General features: G+C 43.6%; 2 protein-coding genes across 3 annotated transcripts in view; one reads left to right on the forward strand and one right to left on the reverse strand.

Moving 5' to 3' along the window:
* The window catches only part of ABCA4 (ATP binding cassette subfamily A member 4), a 112,791-nt gene extending 107,007 nt beyond the window's left edge, over window positions 1-5,784 (forward strand). Inside the window, exons 47-50 of the mRNA XM_084637791.1 lie at window positions 2,002-2,105; window positions 2,200-2,292; window positions 3,218-3,467; window positions 4,456-5,784. Coding sequence (XP_084493917.1) covers window positions 2,002-2,105; window positions 2,200-2,292; window positions 3,218-3,467; window positions 4,456-4,566 — 558 coding nt within the window. The 3' untranslated portion in view covers window positions 4,567-5,784. The remainder of the gene's footprint in view (window positions 1-2,001; window positions 2,106-2,199; window positions 2,293-3,217; window positions 3,468-4,455) is intronic.
* A 143-nt stretch (window positions 5,785-5,927) lies between these two features.
* Window positions 5,928-19,904, reverse strand: part of LOC311524795 (very-long-chain enoyl-CoA reductase-like) — a 32,865-nt gene continuing 18,888 nt past the window's right edge. For both annotated transcript variants that reach the window (XM_084636307.1, XM_084636306.1), the window contains exons 6-13: window positions 19,609-19,724; window positions 19,386-19,491; window positions 10,630-10,702; window positions 10,494-10,537; window positions 9,027-9,084; window positions 8,104-8,192; window positions 7,294-7,339; window positions 5,928-7,187 (exon numbers count right to left, since the gene is read on the reverse strand). In XM_084636307.1, the coding sequence (XP_084492433.1) occupies window positions 7,060-7,187; window positions 7,294-7,339; window positions 8,104-8,192; window positions 9,027-9,084; window positions 10,494-10,537; window positions 10,630-10,702; window positions 19,386-19,491; window positions 19,609-19,724 (660 nt within the window). In that variant the 3' untranslated portion in view covers window positions 5,928-7,059. The remainder of the gene's footprint in view (window positions 7,188-7,293; window positions 7,340-8,103; window positions 8,193-9,026; window positions 9,085-10,493; window positions 10,538-10,629; window positions 10,703-19,385; window positions 19,492-19,608; window positions 19,725-19,904) is intronic.

Genomic DNA, 19,904 nt, shown 5'->3' on the forward strand with positions numbered 1-19,904 from the left:
AGATTGCTCTCCCTTGCTTGATACAGGAGCTGTATATGTTATGAAGGTGGTGGGAATCCATTTGTAAATAAACTGCACAAGGTGTTGGACCAGCACAAGGGACTCAGTGTAGTTGGTAGACTGGGACAGAAGCAAGAGCCAGGAGCCCTGTTACAGAGTAACACAAGTTTCCAGTTGTTTGTGTTGGCAGTAACGGTTTAACTCATATGCAATTACTGTCAATATGTATGCTATTAAATCATATAGTAACACTTCAGTTTGCATGATAAAAGGGAGCATTGAGTGCTCTCTAGTTACATGGTAGTCATGGGCAACGGGTGAACCCTTGCTTTGGGGAGGCTGGCCCCGCCCCTTCCTCCCAAGGCCCCGCCCCCACATGCCAGAGCCCCAACCGCCCCTTAAAAGGAGGAGCCCTGCGGGCCCCTCGTGACCAGAGGAGCTCCAGCCATATTGGGCCAAGCTGCTGGCCCGGCCCCAGTGCTGGCCCAAGCCCCTCCCACCCCGAGTGCAGGCCGAGCTGCTGCTGCCCACCCCAAGCCGAGCTGCCAGCCCCTCCGAGTGCCAGGCCACTGGACCAGGCCGAGCAGAACGCTGGCCCAGCCCCAGCACCGTGCGTCCATGATTTCCCCCACTGTCTGGGCATCCGGCCTCAGCCAGTGGGTGGCCTAGTCCATTAACTTTTGGGTGAATGCCCAGGGCTGTAACCCTCATGTCCACCTCGCTGACTGGAACTTCTGGTTATACTTCTTCACGGATAGCCCCACCCGATGTAGGATGGCTGCCTTTACCACTTCATAATTCCTGGCCTGTTCTTCATGTAGGGCCATGCCAGCCACTTGGGCTTCGCTGGCTTGCTGAGGAGCCAGTCGCAGGGCCAGGTTGCCCTGTCCAATTCATCCCCTTTGGCTACCTGCTCAAATGTGCATAGGAAGGCATCGGGGTCATCTGTCAGGCCCATTTTACACAGTCCTATGTCTGGTGCCCGAAGGCCATCCCCTCCTGTGGGACTCACCACTTGCTGCAGGAGCTGCTGCTGGATGCCGGCCTGCTGCTTAATGAACTCCTGCAGGCTCTTCTGCTGTTCTGCTTGCCAAGTGAGCAAGGCCTGTCTCTCCAGCTGGTGGGCTTGCTGAAAACTCTGCATTGCCTTCTGCAGCTTCTCCTGCTGCTTGACCAGCCATTGCATGATCTCCCCTATCTCCGGGCTGCCAGACACTTGCGCTGGCAAGGAATCCAGGAGAAGCCTCTACATGCAACAGAGCGTGATGGGGCCACCTCAGCTCCTATTTCTGCTAGGTCCACAAAGTCACTCTGAAACCCTGGGGTTAGTAACCATAGGTGCAGTTTATTCACAGGCTAGTTCCCATCACAGTTTCACCATGTACAGTTGATCCTTCACTGTGGGAGGGAGGGACGCACTACCTCCCTGTTTCCACTCCCTGCCTTTTCCCTTCCTTTCTGCTCCCCCTTTGGCTTCCTTCCCCTGAGGCTTTTACACAGCCCCAGGCTAATTAGGCAGCAGCTGTCTTTGCTTCCCCAGTTAGGGCCAAGTTATCCCCAGCCAGTTCTAATTTATTCCCCTAAATGGAAGCTGGCATGGCAGAGGGCTGAATCAGTAGCCGTTTGCCCAGCACCCTGTCTCACTGAGCTTTACACACTCTGCAGCCTGGCTTCTGAATAAGCTCTGTTCTGCTTACCATTGTACTGGCACGTAGTTGCTTTGGTGGTGGAAGTATTACAAATGCTTCAGAGATCAAGAGATAAGACTCTACACTGGCTGATTTTGAACCATTGGTGTCATGGTATGCACTGTCCACTGTAACATGCCCTGCTGGGTGCAATGGCCTTCCCGATAGCTATGTCCCACACTGGGCACACTGTATTCCTATCTGCATTTTACTATTAAAAAGACAAAACAAATTCAATTTTAAGAAATCTCAAACTAACACCTTGGACATGTTTTATCAAAATCTTTGACTCTAATTAATATTGTCCCTTCAGGATGAACCCACTACAGGGATGGACCCTCAGTCCCGACGCTTTTTATGGAACTCTATTGTCAGTGTGATCCGAGAAGGGCGAGCCGTAGTTCTAACCTCACACAGGTAATGCAAACCTTGCTTCCTACCAGCGGCACTGGAGTCAAAGAAGGGCGGAAATCCTTCTCTAATCCTGAACCTGTGTTCTCTGTTTTATCAGCATGGAAGAATGTGAAGCTCTCTGCACTCGTCTAGCCATAATGGTGAAGGGGACCTTCAAATGCCTGGGCACTATTCAACATTTAAAATACAAGTAAGTTGAATGTTTGTATCCTGAGTTGTTAAAGAATTGTCTGGTGACTATGGGGACACTCAAGATACACCACAGCCTGTACTTCATGCAGAGTACAAGTTTCAAATAATCTGATTATGCAGCCATCCAGGTGTTACGTAAAATAGGCGCTAGACCTGTGTTCATTAAAAATAACACACTGCCCACTTTATGAGTGCAACTCTTTAATATGTAAGACTATTAAGTTAGGCCCCTGGACCCTCAAATCACCCGAGTACATTATAGACCAATTCTTCAGAATACACGTGGATTCTTCAGCTTCCCAGAGCAGTTCAATAGAGATCGCTCTAGGATTCCATTTCACATGTTTCTGCAGAGATGACCTGTAACTCTTCATGGTGGGCAGACACAATCTAAAGGTCCAGGGTGGGAGGGGGGAGGCATGTCACTGCCCCGTGCATCGCATCTAGGCCCTTTCCCACTCTGCCTGTGCCTCCCACACCCACTCCAAACCAGCATTGCTTTCCCCCCCACTTACTTCTCCCATTGCCTCCCTGCTGTGGGTGCGGTGTGGGCCAGAGCAGGCTCAGGACACCGGCTGCTGACCAGGTAACAGAGGTGAGGAAGGAACAGGATTCAGAGGGCTTCCCTGTATCGCCTCTGGTGGAGCTGCGCTGCCAGCCGTGTCTCTCTTCTCTGCTTCGGGTGCCTCCAAGCGCAGCTCAGTAGGATGCCGATGCCTTTCCCAGGCATGTCCCCCTCAGCCCAACTCCCATCCTGGCAGAAATCTGGGGTGGGGGGGGGCACATGACCCTGCGTGGCCTCCACCCCCACACGTTGCCTCTGCATTTCTGAGTGTATAGCTAACTGCTGAGAGCTGATTTCCCCCAATTGAATAGTAAAACCATGTCTTCATAAAACAACCAAACCCATGTGTGTTTCTCAGATTTGGAGACGGATATATTGTCACCATGAAAATTAAAGCACCTAAACCAGGGCTGTGTCCAGATCCAAGCCCAGCTGAGCATTTCATACAAGTCAACTTCCCAGGCAGTTTACAAAGAGAGAAACACTGTAACATGCTGCAGTACCAGATTTGCTCCTCCTCACTGGCCAGGATCTTTCGGTTACTTCTCTCCAACAAAGAAAACCTGAACATTGAAGAATATTCAGTCTCTCAAACGACTTTGGATCAGGTGAGTAAGAAAGCAGTAAAGTCACCCATGAGAAGATCTGGCTGGCTAGGGAGAGGAATCTGGAATAGGGATCTGGAAAAACCCAGAATAAGTTAGGGTCTAGATCTGTCTTGACTGTCTGTTAAACCAACTTTTGAAGGGCTTTACCTTATACCCCTAACTCAGACAAAACGCTCAGTGCCCTCAGGTAAAAGTGCAGGATCAGACCTATGCATACCCTGATGCCCTGTGAAGCTGCAGTGACAACTGATCCCAGGGGCAGGAGTGCACATGACATGTTCCGTTAGGATCCCCCTTGGATTCTCAGTACAGAAACAGGAGTGGTAGTGAGCAGATCAGACCAGATTCTGCTATTCAGAATGAGATTTGTTGAATTTGAAATAGCCAATTTGTTTTCTTCGATTTAGTTTTAATGAGATTTTGACTGCCTTGTGTCCAGAGGCCCTGCAATACCCAATCAACTAATTGTGTACCTATCCCTCCTCCTCAGAAGCCACTGATTTCCATACAGGAGCATTTCCACACTAAAAGCAGCAACACGGGGCAGTCTGTTGGCAGCACACGCTGTCATTAGAGGGCATCACACCCAGCTGGCGGCCATGGGTCTGTGCAGATGACACCTGTTATGCAGCTGTCATGGGGGCTGCTAGCGGATATACTCCCCACACACCTATGACTGCTTGTGACCTCCGCACAGTGCCTCTAGGATACTACATCTTCTCCCTTGCCCACCAGTGTGGTGCATGTTCTATGAGCCTTGCCCCCTACCTCAGCTGACATAAAAGGTGGATTTGTACATGTATTCAGTATAGGATAAAGAAAAATGTGTGAACTCCGCTGATGGGCAGTTTTCATTTCTACACATACCTCTGGGTTCTGCTTCACACTTCTTGCCTACAGAGAATCTGATGTGATGCAAGTGGCAATAGTAGTTCAACTGCCTGGCCTCTGGAGAGGCTGGTTATATTGATCTGTTCTCCTCTTGTAGGTATTTGTGAACTTTGCTAAGCAACAGATGGAGGATGAAGGAATTCCTTTACACCCTCGTGCTGCTGGAGCCAGTCGGGAGGTGAAGGTGTCCCCAGCTTTTCCTCAATAGGCAGCTGCATAGAACTCCCCTGCAGCTGCTAACACTGAGAGCTTGTTAGCTCACAGATGTGCCATATCACAGCTGTATGGAGAATGAAGAAACTGCTCAGGGCAGTTTTCAAATAAAGCTTTGTACCTTTCTAAGTACTGAGTTCACAACTAACTAGCAACAAAAAACTTCTTCTGCCTTGGCTGGAGAGAGACAGGAGGTACACACTGAAAGGGTCAAAGGAACGGAAGATGCTTGGTTTATAATAGAATCCTCCTGTCACACAGGATCATTATAAGCTGCAAAGAGAGACAACTCTTTCTTCCTTACTGACATAAGAAAGCATTAAAGACAGTTTTTCTATGCTGGACCTTTAAGATGGTGGTAGTTTTTTTAAAAAAACCTTCCAAATTAAATTGCAACCAGAAATGGGCACCCACCTTCTTAAAATGCCAAGGACTGTGTTGGGCCAGGACATAATACTCCTGCTTAGAGGTTGCCTCATTGTAATGTCAAGCAATGCCATTAGAGCACCGGAGAATCCACCCAAACCTCTCACCCAAGCAGAACCCTTTTATATTTGAAAAAGCTTGGTGACTTTTGATAATGAAAGTAAATACACAGCCCTTCATTTCCTGGTTGCAGGAATGGAGGTGAAACTACCAAAAAATTTTTTGGTTTTGGTTTTTTTTAAAGTCTGTGTGCAATATTCAGTATTTCTGATCTGGCCCAAAGTAGGAAGTAGGCAATCTCTTGGTGGTCTAGGCTGACATCCAGGGCCTGATCCTGTCGCCAGATGAAGTTAAATTTTCCCTCTGTGCAGAGCCCTCAGGGCTCAAGCCAGGATGTAAGCATTGCCCAGGCCTTCTGCTGGCCATCTGTAGACAGGGGAATTTCAGCCTACATGCAGTCCCCTTTGAAGTCGATGAGAAGTGAGGCAATTGTGGCAGACAGGACCCCAGCATTTTTGGAGGATTATATGACTGAACCATCAAACATTTTGAAGTTCACCCCTGACACTAGTTTTGCCTCTAGCTCTCTTTCTGTCTCCCAGTCAAACTACCATAGAATAGCAGAATGAAAAATCATTCATAATGATTTATTGCTTTGATTACTCACAGCACTAATCATTACATGCTTCTAAGCCATTCATCCAGTGGTAGAATTTGCTGTGTAATAATGAACTCCAGGGATTTTGTTGGTTTGTTTTTTATCCAGTGGATGTAACTTTTTATTTGATACAAGACCATTTTGCTTTATATTTATATATAAACTATGAAACTTCTGCAACCATCTATAATACATCATCTTTTGTTGCCATAATTATTGACAGAGTTCAAAATGTAGGCTTGAATTTATTGCATATTTTATCTTTACAAATCGTTGCAAAAATCTTTCTATAAGTCATTTCTAGGTAAATAAATCATCATGAAAAAACATTGTTCTCTTTGTAGATACATTCTAAAATAAGTAGTTAAAAAAATCATTACGACAGGATTTGCAGTAGTTTCTTGAATAGATTTATAGAAAACCTTCCAAGTTAAACTGAACACCTTGTGGAAAACAAAATATAGAAAGTTCACTATGTAACCGATTCCTTCTCCCTGCTTTACAAACAGGGACAGAACTATCATTTTGAGGACTGTAGTCAGTGCATTTGTTTACAAAGTACATTAAAAACTCTTCAGAGAACACTAACATAAAACCTCTAGGTAAAAGTTCTTTTTGGTATCGTAATGACTTGTTTTATGAAAACAGGCCAAATATCACAGCTACTGAAGATACTACATCTTCAAAATCCAGTCTACTAGCTGGTGAGCAATTTATTGATAAAGGAGTTTTCCTAACAGGGGATGTTCTATTCATAGTGACTTGTGATTTAAGGTTTTGACTTGTCAAAGTGTGTGGTCGGGCTAACTCGGGCATCTGAGCTATTGTTCACCTCTTTATTCTGAGTACTCCTATTTCCCTCCTTTGTAACTTCATTTCCCCATGAAGCAACTGTCCCCATAGCACTCTCTCTCCAGCAAGGGGAGGCAGCACACACATCTACCTTTGGATCAGCTGACCTGGTGATGACTCCAGAAATCAATGGTGGGTCTCCTTTCCAATGTAGTCAATCAGCATTTCTGTGGAATGCTGTTCCACAAGTTGGAGCTTACTGGTGGCAAGGCTTCGTTGTGATCCACAAAACCAACCAGGCCAGTACAGGAAGCTACAACTGTCAGTAATTGAAAGGATCTAGGCCAATAGTGAACCTTGAAGGCCCTTGGCTGCCAATGAAGCAATAAAGCCATGGCAACCAATATGACTTTCTGAAAATTTAGAATATTAGGGAGATGTAGCTTCCAATTGTATAGAATTTCCCCCAGCAATGGAGATACCATGCAGCAGAACCACCCTGGTTTAGTTATCTAAATGAATTCTCATTTGCCAGCAGGTCTCTCAATAAAGAGAGCCCATCAGCTTTGTCCTCCTGTAGCTCCACTCAGGTATTCAAGCAGTTCTTTCTTCTTACAGTAAGAAAGGAATAATTGGCATCCTAAGACTTGGATAATCCTTGAATTCTCGTACGTAGGTGTAGTGTTTATCCTTTGCCCAAACTGTCATCTGAGTGAAGCAAAGAAATGTGAACAATCCCACTATAAAAAGATATATAAAAAAAGAAACGACATCAATGCTAGTGAAACAGCATTCTCTTGTCCTGAGAACAAATCATCTAGTTGGGAGAAAGAAAACCTTACTCACCCGGGACGCACTGAGTCATGATGGTGAAGCTGATCCATGCCCCCACCTGTTATGGCCAAGGAAATTAAAAATATTTCTGATGATAGCATTCACATTTATACCTCTATTATCAAAACATCCCTCCCTAATGTAAGTAAACAATACATCCATGGTTACCGAAAGCTATTTCTGGTACCAATTATTTTTCACAAAGTCAGTAGCATCCTGTTAATTCCAAACAAAAGCTCCCCATTTTTCATCATGGTTATTGTGTGTGTGTGTGTGTGTGTTGTTTTGGACTTAAGTTTCCTCTCTCCCTTGTCTCCACCTATTTTGTGTTTGTTCCTAAATTAGTGCTTAAAATGTGACATTATGCAGCCCTGGAGGCAAACGTTCTCATTTACACCAATGAAACTCCCTGAAATCAAGATTTTGTATAAATCCTACTTCAGTGGGGCTGCGTGCATTGAAGACACAGAGCCTGACACTCACCGCTGTGCCCAGGACGGTGTCTGGGTCTATGCACCACTCGCAGGTCCAGGTCTATGCACCACTCACATCCTATTTAGATTTTAATTTTGAGAGACTGAAGCATGCAATGGCTTCATGCAGTCTTTCTGCACAGAAGTAAATTTCACATAAAAGGTACTTTAGGATGTCTGTCATGGGTTAACTCTTTGAAAGATTGAACTTAGAGTTTGGCAATATGAAGTGGGCTTGCATATTTTTTATTTTAAGTTTCTTATATGTTTATTTTAATAATATAGTATAAATTGAGATGTAACCTGCAAAACTTAAATCTTAGTGTGGTTTACTGAGGAAAATACATACCTCATATGTATAGTTAGGACAGGATACAAAGAAAAACAGCCATGTGAAAGGATTCTTTGTTGGATAAGGGATCTTACGGATCTTGGATCCTACAGATTAAAAGAACCACAAAAGATAAACCACAGAATACTGACGCTCCTATGTACCATGTAGTTTGCTATAAAGACAATCCAAATCTGCCTACTGAAGAGATGGGCAAGATAGACTTGGGAAAATAAGGACTCCACTGAGCCCAGAGGAAGGCTTAGGGTGCCTGTGGGGAAGTGCTATAGGATCATTAAGGATTGCACACAGTATTTGGCAGTACCATCCCTAGAAGCATCCTTGGGAAAGATCATTGGCAATGCTGACTGGCCAGCACTAAGTCATTCCCATAGGAAGTGTCTGCACCATTTCCTAGACCCCAGAAATGAACGGTATTTCTACAGATTACATTATATCAAAATTGTGGATGCAGTTAGCAAATATTATGAGACGCAGCCCTTCCACAAAGAGGGAGCAAAGCACAAGGGAGCCACTGCCCTTAACTTCCAAGCACACACACAGCTTGTGCCCTGGACAGAAGCCAGGCATATTAGTGGACCCTGCACTCTCCACAGAACAGCTCCTGCTAGCATCCCCTGAAGAACTAGCCAACCCGAATATCATGCCCACATCCCACTTTGAACCACCAGTGCAGCTTACACAGGCTCATGCACTAATGGCACAAATCTGGCCCTAAGTGCTTTTGTTACATACCCAAACTTCCTTTAGGGTCCAATCCTATGAGGTGCTGAGTACCCTCAACTCCCACTGAGGCCAGCTGAGGGTGATTAGCCCCTCACAGGAGGCTCTCTGCACCTTGCAGGATCAGGCCAATCATCAGTGTAGGTCACTGCAGAAGAGCTAACTTAACTGCACAAAGGTAGGGAACAAACTTTTACCATCTCTTCTCAGGTCACTGAGTGCAACGTGGATAGAGAAATTTCCAGCTTCACATATCTGCAAGAAGCAGCATACAATAAAGGAAAATGCTTTCCTTCCACTTATTCCTCTTCCCAGTGCCAGTTCCTAGATAAATATTTTTAAAGGGCCCCAACCCCCATTGAGAAACAGCCTAAATAACACAGGATTAAAAGTGTGTTTAGATCTTAATTAAGCTCAAAACAAGATTTTGGACTGATGGTAAGGAGACATCTGTTCTATTCATCTTTCCATACACAAGAGTCCATATTACACTCTGCTTTGCACCTGTCAGATTGCCAGCTAGCAAGTGTTAACCAAGTCCCAAGAAGGTACAATGCACTCCAGCTATTTTCCCAGCCAAACCCTAACACAATAACCCCTGAATAAAGTGGATTCCAGCGTGTTTTCTTTACCTTTTGACTGGGCTGATTTGTTTAAAAAAAATTAATTGGGCAGTTTGGATTTCTCAAAAATCCCAAGGCATATTTGTGCAGCTGCATAAATACTGATATGCTGGTCCATAACGACTTCTACTCCTTATGGCAAGGACTTGATGTGATTCACAAAGTTCCATTAACCAATTTTCCCACCTGCTTTTAGGCAATGCTTTCCACCACTAGTTAGGTGGAAAATAGATTGAAATGGTCTGTATATAGGATTATGGCCAGAGTAGAACAGAGAACTGGTAATCAGGGCTCCTGAGTTTTATTCCCAGCTTTGCACTTGTGCTGTCTGACCTTGGGAAAGTCACTTTAACCTATGTGGCTCAAATTATCCACCATTATCTAACTCTAATAAAATTTCACATTTGAAAAGTGCTATGAGATCCTCCAATCATTGACACTATAGTAATTCTTTTTCTTCTCAATGCGGAGATAGGTTACATCTGCACTAGAGAGAATGGATACTTCCTATGAGAAGCAATGTTAGTATAACAAGGAAATAAAATAGTCCTGGAGAGGTAAGTGAAAGGACACTTTCAGGATTCTATTTCCAGAGGAATTCTGTCAGAATATATGGAAAGCCAGCAAGATGAAACCCTTGCCCTGAATATTAACACTTTCATAATTCTGTAGTAGGCCAGCTGTCAGCTACTTATGACCTACTTGATATTCTCAACCCTTGATAAACTCTGGTAATACCAGGATCACTGTGATGAATGTGGCTGAGTGTGCATCTCCACACACAAATTCTTACCTAATTTCTGCAGATTAAACGGACCAATTTTGAAATTCTTACTCAGCCAAAACTTTCCCTGAAGTCCAGGTTCTGGTCAAAATGGACAGCTTTGTCTCTATCTTAAGCTGATCAGTCTTAGTTCTATGTCCTGAGCTTTCCAGTAATAAATCTTTGACAGTCTCCCCACCCCACCCCACCCCGAGACTAATAAATCATAAAGGAGAGTCTTTAATAATAATTTATAAAAAAAAAAGTAAAAGTCCTACCAGAAACATGATCACAGCAAAATTTATCTGTTTTTGTCCATAGGCTAGAAAACAAAATGTTTAAAAGTGGATAATTAGCACTCAAATATACCCAGGTAAAGGTTCAAGTTATTCTGAGGGCCATTTTGCTACTTACAAGGAGGTGTATAAAGAGGATGATTGATGTAATAAGCAAGCCAAGCTGCAAATCCCCAGTAATAGAAGCAGTTCTGAAAAATAAGTAATTTTTTTTTATAATAAAGATATCAACTGTCCTGTGTGTGTAGGGAAAACAGTAGCGTTATCTAGACTAGTGATTACCAAAAGAAATAGTGATAATGATCACTTGGGGGCAAATTGCAAGTTGCAGATAATGCAACAAAAATGACAACATACCAAGTTTGGTGGAGTGGAAGGGAAAGAACAGGAAAAGACAACAGTAAATAAGCAGGAAGTATTGCTCTTGGAGTGAGATTTTTTTGCCCTTCAGTGCAAAGAGAGCGTACAGACTGTTTGGTCTAGAAATTGCTTTTGAAAATGTGGCCCAAAGAGTTGAAGCTAAAGGAGCGTTTTATCTGGGAAGCCATTCTGTTTCACTGCGCACAGATCAGAGACGAGGAGCCATAAAGACCAAGTGCTAGGGGAGACAGGACTTGTTTTGCCACATATAGAAACATCATGGGTTTTAAATGGTGAACTATGACCAACTTCCCTCCCAGCCTCTTCCTTTCCCTTCCCATACAAGCATGCTTTAATCCTCTCCATCTTAAACACCTACCTTATGTCTTCCTCAAACTATAGCCCAATCTCTCTCCTCCCCTTCATCTCCAAATGCACTGAATGTGGTGTCTGCAACCACTTGCTGAATTTCTCGCTTTTAATTCTGTTCTTGACCTTCTCCAATCCAGCTACCACCTTCTATGCTCCACTGAAACTGTTCTCACTAGATTAATGATCTGTTACTGGCCAAATTTCAGGGCCTACACTCTAGCATCATCATCCTTGGCTTCTTGGAAGCTTTTGCAATGTCAGTTTCTCCCTACTTGAAATTCTGTCCTGTGTTAGTTTCCATGGCTCTGTTCTTTCATGGTCTTCTCCTCCTACCTCTCGGATTGCTCTTTCAGTGTCTTCTTTGCCAAGCTCCTCTTCCCCTTCCCCTTTCAAGGATGTCTATCCTTGGCCCTCTCCTCTGCTACTTTTATATTCTAGCTCTTGGTGCTCTCCTCTGCAAGGAAGGTGTTAACTACCATCTTGAGGCTGATGACTCATAAATCTACCTCTCTATGGATGCACCCTCCCCCTTCACTAAATCTAGTATCTCAGCCTGTCTTTCTGACATTTTTGTCCAATCATCACCTTAAACTCAACATGGCCAAAACTGAGCTCATCATCTTCCTTCCCTCTCTCTTCCCCTATAACCTGGGTGTCACCTCTGACTCGACTCTCTCGCAGGATGCACATATTCAGGACATTTCTAAATCCTTCCACTTTTTCTTACACACTCCTAAATCCAGCCTTTGCTCCCTGTCCACAGCCAAAACTCATCCACGCCCTCATCGCTTCACGTCTTGACTACCACAAGCTCCTCTTTTCTGGCTTTGACCACTGCAGCCTTACTCCCAAGTTTATTTTAAAATTCAGAGTTGCGGTTGTTAAGACCATCTTGGCTCTACATCCTTCGTCTAAACCCAATCATAAAAGTAGACTATAATACATACATAATTGTATTCCCATTTCCTATCCTTTAGCAGTTTGTGTCTTTAGACTGTAAGCCCCTCTGGGCAGGGCTTGTATCTTTTCTATGTTTGTACCAAGTCCAGGACAATGGGGTCCTAATCCTCATAGGGGCTTTTGGGAGTTACCATAATAAAAATATTTACAAATGATACAATATAAAACATATGGGAACACAGCCAAGCTGAAGCCATGTTAACAATTCTGTTTATCTTTTATAAAAATGTAGTAACTAAATTTGGAACTAAGTTCCAAATTTACAATAGTAGAACTCAAAGGTGAATGTCCATGTTCTATTCTAAATTGAGCATTCATAGTTCAGAATATAGGCACCAACATTTTACTGAAGGTCAACAAATTACAGATAAAGCGTGAACTTGGCTGACATTTTTTTTCTTCCCAGAGTTGTCCTAGAGGCATGGCAGGTATTACTTTCAAATTAGAGTCTTTGATTGCATATGTGATATAGTGGGTTAGTGCATGTTACTGTCTTCCTGAAGTGACTGGCTCCATCAAGGATAGGAGGAACCTGTCACTATATAACAGCTAGAGTTATTCCTTTTAGCTAAAGTGGCAAGAGATTGTGCTGTTCTCTGAAATTTCCAAATTCAATCCCCACTGCCAGCAATGATGTCTGTATATATGCAGTCCTGGCTCCATCCACATAGCTCTAGCTTTATTTAATTAGAAAATCATGGTTTTAAATTTTGACACCAGGAAAATAATGATTTAAATCAAAAGGAAATATGTTTTAGGATATTCAAAATCCAGGGGCCAAATTCTCCACTGGCATAAGACCACTGAAGCTGATGGAGTTATACCACAGGAGAATCTGGTTCCTAGTTTTGTTTATTTCTAGAGATTTCACAAAATCAAACACCAATGAGTTTTACTATTGGCCTGTTACACTTTCCACTTAAGTCAACAGGGGTATGTACATATAATCTGCTGAGTCAACTAAAAACCCCAAAGTGTTTTCACTAATTAGCACAATGGCTTAAAAAATGACTTCCCAAATAGACTGTATGTTTAATGTTTTTAATCGTATAGAACAGCAATAAAAAATTAAAATCAATAAAAACATGAAAAATGAACATTTTAAAAATGCAAAATTCTACCCTCATGCAACACGAAGCCTGATTCTGAATGGTAATGAATGATATTTTCCCCTTGGCATTAACTGTTGTTATTTTATACAATTTAACCTTAAGAGTTCCAGATTTAAGGAATTATGCCACCATTCTGAAAATCTAGCCATTCAATCCAGAATTGATGCAAATTTAATCTAAGCAGCAGTGAGGTGGAGGGGGATGGGTGGTAAGACTGATAGCTCTTTTTATATCCAAAATATAGATTTTCCAATTATTTGCAGTAGCCAAAACCTCCTCTAAGAAACTGTGGCTCACATTTTTACCTACTACCATTCCAAGATGTTCTCAGTTAGACTTGCTAGAACCAAAGGTAAACTCCTATGTTGTGGTGGTGGTGGTGGCATTCGAGAGACCCTGCCAGGAAACTGCTCTGAGCTGCTGGTTGAGAAAGATGTTATCAGCAAAACTGAACCCAAGCTGCAAAGAAAAAGTAGAGGCTGATGTGTGGAGGAAGATCTATAGGAGAGGCCGTCCTGACTTTAAGAAGAGAGAGAATGCTCCACAGGGACTGAGTGAGTAGACACAGCGGGTGGTTGTGGTGGAGATAAGACTTTGTGAAAAAGGGCAGGAGACTGGGGCCAGAGAAGAAAGGAAGAGCACAAGAATCAAGGTGCTCTCGCTATGGGGCGGTCAGTCAGTTAATGGAAAACACAGCTCGGCTGAGTCATGATTCCAAAGTAACCAGATTGTTATGGGTTTCAAATGCAGCAAATCTGCATAGTCTAAAAGTCTCTCTTTAAAAAGAATGAGAATGGTAACTCCTACACTTTACATGAGATTTTCTCTGGCTGCCAAGATATCAATGGAAGGCAAAACCATGACCAGCTGAAAGTCCAGGTCTTTCAGAAAGAGTTATTTTCATATAGAGGAGAGTTATGTTACTGGCTCTGTTTATTAAATATATATAGAGAGAAACAAGATAGCTGTAGATAATGGCTATATGGTGAAACAGCATTTTTGGCAGTAATGCCCAAAGAGGTTGTGTACAGTGATGAGTTGCCAAAATCTTAACAACTGGTTCCCTCCTCACCCCACGAGGAGGTCGTGCCCCCCCCCCGGACCCCTGCCCCATCCAACCCTGTCCCCTGACTGCCCCCAGAACCGGGCAGGAGGGTCTCATGGGCCACCGTAGTGGGTGTCCATCCCATCCCCCCCCCCCCCAAGAGCCAGAGGGACCTGCTGGGGGGCAAGGTGGGGAGTCCCAGCGGTGGCTCCCGGAAAGCATCTGGCAGGTCCCTCGGGGCGGGGTAGCATAGCTGGGGGCGAACAGGGGGGAGCGGCTGCTCTCCCCACTGAAAGGTAGTGCCTTAGGCACCAACTCCGTGGGTGCTCTGGGGCTGGAGCCCCCATGGGGAAAATTTTGTGGGTGCAGAGCACCCACTGGCAGCTCCCCGCCCCGCGTCTGGCCCCAGCTCACCTCACCTCCGCTCCGCCTCCTCCCCTGAACACCCCGCCCCACCCTGCTTCTCTGGCGCCCCTGCCGGCTTCCCATGAATCAGCTGTTTGCACAGGAAGCTGGTGAGGGCTGAGAAGCAGGTGGTGGCTTCGTGCTCTGGCCCAGGGAGGCGGAGGCGAGCTGGGGCGGGGAGCGGTTCCCCTTCCCCCCCCCCCCCCCGGATTACCTGCTGCAGTGCGGGCGGCCCTCCTCGTGCCCCCCATCCCCAGCTCACTTCCGCTCCGCCTTCACCTCCTTGGACCTGAGTGCGAAGCCGCTGCCTGCTCCTCAGCCCTCCCAGGCTGACAGCTGATTTGCGGGAAGCTGGGGGGGGGGAGAAGCAGAGTGGGCCGGTGTGTTCAGGGGCAGAGGGGGAGCTGGGGCCGGGCACAGAGTGGGGAGCTGCTGGTGGGGGCTCTGCATCCACCAAATTTTCCCCATGGGTGTTTCAGCCCCACAAGGGACAACCGGTTCTAAAAAGGCTTCTAAATTTAACAACCGGTTCCCATGAACCGGTGTGAACCTGCTCCAGCTCACCACTGGTTGTGTATCTGAAATCAGAATCTTAACATCTGCAAACCAGACTTGCTGAATGTAGTATATCTGACAATGTGGTTCTTTTACCTGATGGTTTGAGAGGTAGTAAACTCTCACATGCTCCAAGGGTGGTGGTTGCCTTCACAGCTTTGTGATGAATGTCAGTATAATTTTTCCTAGAATTGTTTATATTACAGTAGAGCCCAGAGGCCTCAGTCAAGCGTGAGGCCCCATTGTGCAAGGCACTGTACAAACACATAAAGAGACAGTCCCTACTGCAGGTTTACAGGCCAGACAGACAAATGGTGGGCCAAAGAAAGCATGATTATTTCTGTTACAGATAATGGAACCCAGGTGCAGAGGTTAAGTGACTTTCCCAAAGTTATTCAGAAAACCTGCAGCAGAACCAGACTCAGATATTTGTGTACTAGTCCAGCACCCGAACCCCAAGACCATCCTTCCTCGCTGTTCATTACTGTATTACAGTATCACCCAAAACACACCAGGCATGGTACAGACTTATGGGGAAAGTCTCTGCCCTGAAGGGCTCAGACTGTTAAAATGGAATCTTACAAGGAAACTCTCCTATAAATTTGGGACTTGCCATGAGCTGAGTTGTATATGCCTATGGCTTTTAGTGCAGGAAAAAAAATCCTTCTAAAGCAGTGGTTCCCAACCAGGGGCCCAGGGCCCCCTGGGGGACTGTGAGCAGGTTTCATGGGGGTTGCCAAGCAGGACCAGCATTAGACTCACTGGGGCCCAGGATAGAAAGCTGAAGCCCTGAGCCCTGCCAGCTGGGACTGAAGCTGAAGCCGAAGCCCCAGGCAACTGCCCTGCTTGCCACCCCCTAAAACCGGCCCTGGCTTTTATATGCAGAAAATCAGTTGTTGTGGCATGGGTGGGCCATGGAGTTTTTATAGCATGTTGGGGGGGCCTCAGAAAGAAAAAGGTTGAGAACCCCTGTTCTAAAGCATCATCTAAACATTGGGAATCTGATCCCAACAATAAATGCTGTAATTAATGTGAACAACCAAAGTACACAAATTACTACAAAAACATAGTTCAGTTTTAAGGAAAGACTCCTAAAGTAAGTGGGATTTGCCACTGCTGAAAGCAGTATCAGTCATATCAAAACTGGCAGTATACAACTCATTCTTCATACACAGACTCCCAGCAGATGACACTGCTTAGCAGGGCCTAACAAAGTAACACAACCTTTCAAGAGTATATGGAGTGCTAGCAAAAGGAGCTTTGTTTATACCGTGTAATGTTTTTACTTGATTCCTACTAGGAATGAGTAGAACCTTCATGGGCAGGACATGTCTGTTTCCATTTTAATTACGTCTGTATCTTTTCTTAAAAATTGCTCATATCCTCCAGGTCCTGGAGAGCACAATGAAGCAATAAAAGAGCCCAAATGACCCTACTGCCATGTATGTGAAACAAAGGTGAAGGGTCTCCCAGCCAATATGATGGATGGAAACCCTTCTCCCTCTCAGAAATGTCCAATCCCATCCCCTTTAAGTCATGCTCACAAGGAACTTGATTGTCTCTCGCTAAATTAAGATAATTGACTTCTCCTAGAGGACAAACAAGCAACAGCCCCTATATGAACAATGATGTATCTAAAATAGGAGGCCTTTCCTACCACCTATATTTGAGTGCTGGAGAAAAATGTGTAGTCAGACTAGGTAAAAAGATATGTACATATATATTATTAAACCATATTTATGGCTCCAAAGTTAAGGCTGAGCTGGGCTTTCCTTTTAGAATGGAGTGTAACAATTTGTCTCTTAATTAGGAATAATAATAAAAAAAAGTAGGCCTAATATAAAATCACACACATCATGATAGGGGAGTGATGGAATTTTAGTGAAAGTTACACGGAGTTGTTTGGAAGTTCTAAGGTGTTTAAAATTGCTCCATTTTGAATGGGGGGGGAGGGAGGGAGTCCGACATTTCTTTGCTCCTGCTATCTCACAAATGGTTTCTTGGTGCCCAAATTTCCTATATAATTAAATGTCCTTGAAAATCTGTACACCCACTCCTTTCTCCTCCCACAAAGTGAAAGTAATAAGGAAGATCCTCAAAGGAAGTTATATACCTAAATTCCTTTAAGGGTCTGGGCCACTGGACCTTACATCAACTTGATCCCTTTCCCCCCCAATTTAAATGGGGAACTGTCTTTACAACCCAGGAAGAATGTTCCACACACATGTGGTGGCATGGAAGAAGCACATATGGCTGTGAGAGGAAAAAAAAACCAAGTATGTTGAGGCTGGTAAAGATAATGGGATTAGAGTTGGTAAAACTGTTCCGGTGAAATGTTTTTCACCAAGAAATGCAGATTTGGGCTGACCAAGACTTATTGCAAATTCATGTTGAACTTTCTGAATTGTTTCACTCAAAAATATATTTTTTAAATATATTTTAAAAAGTTAGAAATGTTGGATTTTGACATTTTCAAAATCTTTCAATTAAAAATGACTTTTCATTCTGAAATTTAAATTTTATTTTAATTTAAAAAAAAAACACCCTCAAATGAAAATGTTCAATTTGACCAGAAAATTTTTATAAAAATTTTTTGGTGTGCTGATAAATTTGAAAAAAATTCATTAAGGGTCAACCCGATATTAATTTTTTCATCACAAATAACTCCATTAAAATCAACAGAATTACACCAGAGCAAGTGCGAGGTGAATCAGGCCCAAGTGCAGATAAGTAGGGAGACACATGGTTATGAATGAAATTGAAGATGAAGACAAGTATTGTGAACTTGATGTGGTGGAGAAGGGGAAGTGATTCAAAAGCCCTGGTCAGAATGACTGGCAAAGATAAGGATTTTAGCAGCTGTATTTTGTTTGGACTGGAGTGGTGCAATAGGAGTGTCAGACACCAGTGACAAGTGATGATTTAATGCACTGTATGAATTCACTTTAAAGGTACAATTGTCCTGCTTTCACGCATCTAATGTTGTTAATGTAAAATAGCTACCACTTGTCCAGAGTAGACATTTCTAAGTGAGCTGCTAGCCTGATAGAAACCTGTACACATCTCTGCTTAGGAAAGCAATGAAAATAAATCTGTGCAAAAAAAATTCACTGTGACTACCAGTGCCCAGCTCATGCTACTAGCTGAATATTTAGGACCCTTTTCCTATTTAGGAAGCACAAAGCTAATGCTAATCAGCTGCAGGGAGTCAGATGATCAGTAAGGTAATAACAAAGATAGGACTATTGGTAGGGTGTAAATATGAAACTAGAGTCTTCTTGTTCCCAGGTCAGACTACCAATCCCTTAAAATGCAGATGTATTTTAAAGGAATAGTCTAAACACAAAATATTAAATATCGTAAAACCGGGCTATTAGGATATGACATAATCTGCTATCTTCCAGATTCTATATAATATTATTTTAAAATATAGTATTCTGCTGCCTCTTTTTTTTAAAAAAATGTCTGTAGTTACTGCATATCCATGCAGTCTCTCATACCACTATGCAGGCAGACAACGGAGGGAGCACAGGTGAGCCCCTGCTCCCAGAACAGAGTTGTTGCTAAGGTGTGCTCAGGACAGGAAGGAAATGTAGAACAGCCATGGTGCTTTATGCTACACAAGAAGCAAAGCCAAATTTATAACTGTCAAGGAGAGACGTGATTCTATGATACTATTACAAAAAAACAGATTAAAAATATTTTGAAAACCTCTAGCTACGTACTACTAGACTGTGCCCCCTTAAAATATAACACTGCTTCTGAAATCCTCACACCCAAGAGAGCTAGCGCCTAGCGGGCGAAAAAGGGAATGAATACTGAAGGTATTAAATCTTGAAAGAGCAATGGGAAAACTGTGACAGCAATTATAATGGCAGGGTGGCATGTAGGTTACAATGGGAAGGTTATTGTGAGATCTTGTAAAAGAATTACAGCTTTACATAATCAGAGCTGTTGTGCATTACCACAAAAGCCACACCAAAACACTGTGCTAATGAAGCAGTGCAGAGAGTGGCCAGATTGTATTTACTGGAGGGCTGTGGGTAGATTTTTGTCACAATTTACCTTAATAATATTCCTCAGTGGCATAGTCCCATGGGAGAACCGATGAACAAATATTGTTTCAATCAACCTTTTGATGTAGTGGAAAGAATGGCAGATACATGCCAAGCTAGAAATAGCAAGACAAAAGCATTTAAGAATGCTACAGAAACAAGTGTGGCAAGAAATTTGGAATAAAAATAGGATGCTTACAAAAATATTGCTTGAGGCTCATAACAGAACTTACTTAACCACTGGATGTGGGCTTGATGTAATCTTGTCATCCAGCCCATAGACAAAAGGCATGCGGAAATAAAACAGAAAATAGATGAACAATGGACCTGCATATTCTGTCAAAAATACCTGCCCCAAAAAAAAAGAAAGAGAGAGAGAGAGAAAGAATAATTAGACAGAGCAGATCAGTGGCAGTGCTTTGTTTTCGTTTTGTGATTAGTAAATTCCTCCACCAATCCAGAATGGAGGTGTGTTTTTGTGGGTTTTTTTGGCATGACAACATTTGGAATTATAGACTGAGATTGTTAG

The sequence above is a fragment of the Lepidochelys olivacea genome (genome assembly GCF_965140295.1).
Source record: "Lepidochelys olivacea isolate rLepOli2 genome assembly, chromosome: 8".
Taxonomy (NCBI): domain Eukaryota; kingdom Metazoa; phylum Chordata; order Testudines; family Cheloniidae; genus Lepidochelys; species Lepidochelys olivacea.